Here is a 7,521-nt window from a genome sequence, read left to right as displayed (position 1 = left end):
TCCACAACAGTATCACGGACCTGCCTGTTGTGTTTCCTGGTCTTCATGATGCTCTCTGTGCTTCAAACAGAACCCTGAGACTACCACTGAGCAGGTGCATTTATACGGAGACTTGATTACACACAGATGGATTATATTTATCATCATTAGGCATTTAAGACAACATTGGATCATTCAGAGATCCACAATGAACTGGAGTGAGTTTGCTGCACTGAAAGTAAAGGGGCCGAATAATATTGCACTCCCCACTTTTCAGTTTTTGAATTTCCCAAAAAATTTAAAATAACCAATAGATTTTGTTCAACTTCACAATTGTGTCCCACTTGTTGTTCATTCTTCACCAAAAATTTACATTTGGTATCTTTGTTTGAAGCATGATATGTGGGAAAAGGTTGAAAAGTTCCAGGGAGCAGAATACTTTCGCAAGGCACTGTACTGTGCTTTAACACACACAAAATGGATAACAAAGCAAACAACACCCTTAGATCTGCTGTAAATTGTACAAATCTCTTCACCACGCAAATATATCTCCATGAATACTGGCACCACAACATTTCATTTACAACATAACTTAGTATAATTTAATAAAGCATAAAACCCCCTTTTTATCCTTGCTGCTTGTGAGGAAGATTTAGTTTTCTTGTACACAATGTCGTCAGTAGTGTTGGAGAATATTGCCTTATGTTTTCTCGTTCCACCCAGCATCTTTGGCTGCTTTACAAGTGTGCACATCCACAGTTTCTAGACAGTCTTTGCATCGGACCGCGCAGCACCAGTGAAACTTACATTCACACTTCACCATTTTGGTAATTCGGGCTGTGTCATATCCTCTTCCACAACACATAACCTCGCAGCTGTCCATGCCACGAGATGACTGGTTACACACTCTGCCCGTTGTTCCAACTGAACCTATATCATGAAAAGAGAAGTTATAAAGCAGCTAATGTACATGTACACACGTTTCTATAGTGGGGAAAAAATTCTAACACAAATTTACTATACACAAGGCACAAAGTTTTATTTTGCTTATGTGGCAGGTTCTAAAGTCACTCGATGTTGCAGCTACATCACATCTCAGTACAAGTGAATGGGCTCACATTGGCCTTCTTGTGACTTGTTTGTCTCAGTACCCTGAGGGTGGCAATCTAGTTAGATTTTTATATTTTGTCATCAGAGGGACAACACTACTTGGCATCCAATATTCTCTCCCCTAGTACCAATGTTTTATGGGGAGAACGTCTCCGAAAAATAAGATTTTTCAGTGCATGCTTATTTTATGTTCCCTCACATTTATTTTCACAAATCCAAATGACATCAATGATTCTATGTAAAATTGGAGGCACATATGGTACGGGCATTGCATCATCAATCATTGGAACAAATACACATAATATGACCATCTGCCCAAGATGCAATATTTGAAAATCGTCCTGATTCTAGAAGAAACTGGATCTACTTCATCCCATAAATAACATATTAACATGGATTTTTATTTTCCACCTTTAAAACTCAAGAAAAAAAATCAGCCACCTGATCCATTTTTCTGTTGTGGTAAAAAAAAAATTATGTTTAAGCCTGTAAATTTTTGAAAGACATAATTGAGAAGCAATGTACTACATAACTTTTTTTTTATTGAGGTCACCACAGTAATAAGTCCCACACAAGGCACTATGCAGCCTAAAGGTCATCATACACATTAGATCTATGTCGGCAAAACACTTATTTAACAGCTACCTCTCCCGACTACCTTTTAAGGCCTCTTTCACAAGTCTGTGTCTCTGGTACATGTGATAGTTTTCATACGTATCGGAGACACTGACACGTAGACCCATTCAAGTGAATGGGTCTGTGCACATGTCAGTGTGTTTCCATGAACCGTGTGTCCGTGGGCAAAACACGCTGACATGTCAGTTTTTTACCTTCTGCACAGGCCACAAAACGTTGTGCACACGGATCAGAAGCAGCAGTACAGTAAGCAAGGTTGCCGGGTGCTGAACACGACTAATCATTCTCCCCTGCTCTGACGGCGATCCGTGCAAGCAGAAGAGAATGATCAGTTATATTCAAGTGATAATGACAGCAGGCAGCGGCTGATGGTAGTATTACTCCCATCAACATACACCTGCTGCCGCTGATAACTGTAACAGCAGAAGTGGCTGATGGGAGTATTCATCACCCTTCCGCCTGCGCTATAAGTAGATAAATGAAAAAACCCGGCGTGGATTCCCCTGTATTCTCCATAACCAGTTAGGCAAAACTCACAGCTAGGGGCTGCAACCGTCCGCTTCAGCAAGGCTGGTTATCAAGAATAGAGGGGTCACCACGCTGTTTTTTTTTTAAAAATATTTAAATCATTTTAACTGGTGTGGAGAACCCCCATTTTGGACAACCATCCTTGCTAAAGCTGACAGCTGGGGGCTGGTATTCTCAGGCTGGTAATTGATATTGATCCCCCCCTGCCTAAAAAATAGCAGCTCGCAGCCACCCAGAAAAGGGTGCTTTTCCCACTTGCCCTGTAGCAGTGACAAGTGGGGTTCATATTTGTGCGGTTGATGTCACCTTTGTATTGTCAGGTGACATCAAGCCCACGGCTTAGTACTGGAGAGGTGTCTACCTATCCATTACTAATCCTATAGTTGTATTATAAATAAAGACATTCCAGAATAAAATATTTTCTTAGAAATGAAACAAAACACAGTTTTCCATTTTTATTTAAAAAATCTTTCATCTCCTGTAATAAACCAAAAATAAAAAAAACAATATCCCTCACCTGCCCTTCGTTCTGTCCCACGCCATAATCCACGTCTGGGGGATAGTTTTCAATTTCGACAGTGCCAAGATGCAACCATCCAGGTTGAGAACCATTGGTGAATGAGCTGCTGACCAGTGGTGACATCATCGAGGTTACCGCAGATCACTGAGGCTGCATTCCCAGCGGTACTGTACTGCAGTGACCATCGTGGGAAAAAGTCAGTGTTGAGGTCACCACTAGGGTTGAGCGAAACGGGTCGTTCATTTTCATAAGTCGCCGACTTTTGGCAAAGTCGGCGTCTCATGAAACCCGACCCGATCCCTGTGCGGGGTCGGCCATGCGGTACGCGATCTTGGCGCCAAAGTCGCGTTTCGTATGACGCGTTTAGCGCCATTTTTTCAGCCAATGAATGAGCGTGGGCAGAGTGATGACATAGGTCTTAGGGGAGTGAACGCCTATCGTCATGTTATCGCTTGTGCGCAGTAGGGATTTGGAATGTGCAATACGAAATTTTCTGTGCTGGGATGGAGGGGGAGAGAGAGAGAGAGAGAGAAAAAAAAAATAATAATAATTTCCTGCATTGGGTTTCGTGTTTCGGCCGAAACCCGACTTTTCACGGTGGTTGGCCGATTTCACTCGACTCGACTTTTAAGACAGTCGGGTTTCACAAAACCCGACTCGACCCTAAAAAACTAAAGGTCGCTCAACCCTAGTCACCACTGTTCAAGCTCAGACTTCACAGCAGATCACTGTGGTAAATGCACGCAGTAGCTCATTCACCAGTGGCTCTCAGCCTGGACGGTCGCATCTAATACATGTTTTCTGGGCAGCTGCGGGTTGCTATTTTTAGGCTGGGGGTCAATATCAATGGCCCCTTACCAGTCTGAGAATACCAGCCCCCAGTTGTTAGCTTTAGCATAGCTGGTTGTCAAAAATGGAGGGGACCCCCACACCGTTTTTTTTTCAAAATCTTACTCCAGTCACAGGCCGCTTTGCGTGTGTCTCTTAAGGTACCTTCACACTAAACGATGCTGCAGCGATATCGACAATGCTGCAGCGTCGCTGTGTGGTCGCTGGAGAGCTGTCACACAGACAGCTCTCCAGCGACCAACGATGCCGAAGTCCCCGGCCCTAACAGCAGAGCGGTGACATCACCGCTGTGCTTTGCTTTCAGGAAGCTCTGAGCAGCAGCGCGGACGCCGGGGGACGTGACAGACATCAGAGGGAGAGTATGTAGTGTTTTTTTTTTACTTTTACAATGGTAACCAGGGTAAATATCGGGTTACTAAGCGCGGCCCTGCGCTTAGTAACCCGATATTTACCCTGGTTACCATTGTAAAACATTGCTGGCATCGTTGCTTTTGCTGTCAAACACGACGATACACGCCGATCTGACGACCAAATAAAGTTCTGAACTTTCAGCAACGACCAGCGATCTCACAGCGGGATCCAGATCGCTGCTGCGTGTCAAACACAACGATATAGCTATCCAGGACGCTGCAACGTCACGGATCGCTGTCGTTATCGTTGTAAAGTCGCTTAGTGTGAAGGTACCTTTAGGCTAAGTTCACACTTGCGTGGCTGGTCTGTGTATGGCTGCGTAGTTCCTCCCTTAAGCTCTGCCTACTTCCGCATGCATCCTGTGTACCTATATTTAACATTGGGTATGCAGGGACATGCGTTGTATGTGGATGTGGCATTTTGACGTGCCCGCCGACAGCACGGGAACGCTTTTTGCATTCCTGTGCGGTCGACGCGCACGTCAAAGCGCCGCATCCGCATACAACGCACGTCCCTGCGTACCCAATGTTAGGCTATGTGCACACGCTGCAGACTGATGTGCGGATTTTTCCGAACTGATTTTGATAAATCCGCAGGGCAAAAACACTCCGTTTTTCCTGTGGAATTACTGTGGTTTTTGTGCGGTTTCTACTGCGGTTTTACACCTGCGGTTTTTTAATATGGAGCAGGTGTAAAATCGCTGCGGATTTCGCACAAAGAATTGACATGCTGCGGAAAATAAACCGCTGCGTTTCCGCGCGTTTTTTTCCGCAGCATGTGCACAGCGGTTTTTATTTTCCATAGGTTAACATAGTACTGTACACCACATGGAAAACTGCTGCGGATCCGCAGTAAAAACCGCAACGTGTGCACATAACCTTAAAGATGGGTACCCAGGATGACACAGGCGGAAGTAGGTGGAGCTTAAGGAAGGAACTACGCAGCCATAAGCAGACCAGCCACGCAAGTGTGAACCCAGCCTTAATGAATCAGGCGCCTCCCATTCCACCTTACTCCCTCATCAATACTGGCATGAAAATCGACAGTCTTAATGAATCAGGGCCATAGTTTGAAGATTATAAGGAGAGACCTGACTAGCCTGATGCTGCCCCAAGCTGGCTTATCTCTGCCGTGCTATAGTTGACAGGTCTCTCCACGTTACAAGATGCAGATATTTATCAATCAGATGACTATTCATGCAACACTATTAGAGAGGCATCCGATTGGTTCCAAACGTGCTCTGCAGCAGTGCACACCGCCAATGTCACTATGAACTGTCTTCAGTCTAAGGGCTTATTCACATGTCACTTTTTCACGTACAAGTGCTATCCACACTGGTAACTATGACAGACTATAGGGCTGTTTACATGTCAAATTTTTTCCTTTTTCTCTGCAAAATTGCGGAGACATGCCTGATATTGGTCCGAGTTTCTGATCAAAATCAGCAAAGAAAGTTTTTGGGTCAGTGAAAAATATGACTGCATTCAGATGCCATCCATGTACTGTCCAATTTTCATTGACTGATAGAGGGTGGAGAAACATTTTTTTCCATCAGTGAAAAAAACTGATGAAACTCTGAACAAAATCTAGTGAAAATCACTGATGAAACTCGACTTCTGAATTACGCCTAAAGATGTGATGGTATGACTGCTAGATCCCCAGTCACAACTTCATTGAGGCTGTCTGGGATTACATGAAAATACAAGGATTTGCACTGGCCTACATCCACAGAAGATCTGTGGTCAGTTCTCCAAGACGTTTGGAGCAACCTCCCTGCCAAGTTCCTTCATAAACTACATCTAAGTGTAACTGGAAAAACTGATATTTTGATGCTGTCACACCAAATATTCATTTGATTTAGATTTCTTTTGTGATCACTCACTTTGCATTTTGTTAAGGGGAATCATTCAGCAGGATTTAACACCTCAAGCTATTGCAATACCTTTACATGGCCAATTTCCTCCTTAATTACTGAGAAATCAGTGTTTGAATTGATAGTCCTTCAGCCTCATTTGACTATTTGCAGATCTGAAATCTCCATCACTCCAGCCATATTCCCCAACCTGTGTTGCATCTATTTTGTGTAACTTCAGGCAAAGGAGCAGTCAATCAAGCAGGAGAAGGTGATGCTGTGTGGGGAAAGAGTAACAGAGGCTTCATGATCTACCATAGTCCTTCAGCCTCAATTGCATATCCGTTCAAACACTTCTTTCTCAGTATTGTAGGAATGGACTGATCATGTAAAGGTATTGCTGAACTTCTCTTTGAAAGCGCTCTATGCCTATATACAGTGGGGAAAATAAGTATTTGATGCACTGCCCATTACGCAAGTTTTCCCTCCTACAAAGAATGGAGAGGTCTGTAATTTTTATCGCAGGTACACTTCAACTGTGAGAGACAGAATCTAAAAAAAAACAAACTCATATTTTATGAATTGTAAATAATTATATTGCATTTTATTGCATGAAATAAGTACTTGATCACCTACCAACCAGCAAGAATTCTGACTCACAGATCTATTTTTTTTTCTTTAACAAGCCCTCCTACTCTGCACTTATTACATGTTTTAATTGAACCTGTTTGAACTCATTACCTGTATAAAATATTCCAGTCCACACAATCACACTCCAACCTCTCCACTGTGGCAAAGACCAAAGAGCTGTCTAAGCACACCAGGCACAAAAATTGTAGACCTGCACAAGACTGGCATGGGCTACAAGACAGCAGTCACGCAGCTTGGTGAAAAGGCAACAACTGTTGGAGCAATTAGAAAATGGAAGAAACACAAGATGACTGTCAATTTTCTTCAGTCTGGTGCTCCATGCAAGATCTTGCTTCGTTGGCAATGATGATTCTGAGAAAGGTCAGGAATCATCCCAGAACTACATGGGAGGACCTGGTCAATGACCTGAAGAGAACTGGGACCACAGTTAGTAACACACTACGCCATCATGGATTAAAATCCTGCATGGCACATAAGGTCTCCCTGCTCATGCCAGCACATGTTCAGGTCCATTTGATGTTCTCCAATGACCATCTGGATGAACCAGAGGATGCATAGGAGAAGGTCATGTTGTCAAATAGACCAAGATAGAACTTTTTGGTATCGACTCCACTCGCCAAGTTTTAGGAAGAAGAAGGATGAGTACAACTCCAAGAGCACTGTCCCAACTGAATCATGGTGGGGGAAATATCATAATTTTGGGTGCTCTTTCACAAAAGGGACAGGACAACTGTACCGTATTGACGGGAGGATGGATGGGGTAATGTATTGAAAGATTTTGGTTAACTACCTCCTCTTAGTAACAGCATTGAAAATGGGTCGTGGCATGGTCTTCCAGCATGATAATGACCTGAAACACACAGCCAGGTCAACTAGGGAGTGGCTTTGTAAGAAGCATTTCAAGTTCCTGAAATGGCCTAGCCAGTCTCCAGACCTGAACCCAAAAGAAAATCTTTGGAGGGAGCTGCAACTCAATGTTGCACGA

The 7,521-nt window shown here is 43.6% G+C and overlaps 1 protein-coding gene across 1 annotated transcript in view; it reads right to left on the bottom strand.

Annotated features, from left to right (window-relative positions):
* Window positions 1-415: 415 nt before the first annotated feature.
* WNT2 (Wnt family member 2) overlaps window positions 416-7,521 on the bottom strand; it is a 157,785-nt gene continuing 150,679 nt past the window's right edge. The window contains exon 5 of the mRNA XM_077265008.1: window positions 416-909. Coding sequence (XP_077121123.1) covers window positions 680-909 — 230 coding nt within the window. The 3' untranslated portion in view covers window positions 416-679. The remainder of the gene's footprint in view (window positions 910-7,521) is intronic.

The sequence above is a fragment of the Ranitomeya variabilis genome, chromosome 5 (genome assembly GCF_051348905.1).
Source record: "Ranitomeya variabilis isolate aRanVar5 chromosome 5, aRanVar5.hap1, whole genome shotgun sequence".
Classification (NCBI taxonomy): domain Eukaryota; kingdom Metazoa; phylum Chordata; class Amphibia; order Anura; family Dendrobatidae; genus Ranitomeya; species Ranitomeya variabilis.
The sequence above is the reverse complement of the archived record's forward strand: the minus strand, read 5'-3'. Positions and strand labels throughout refer to the sequence as shown.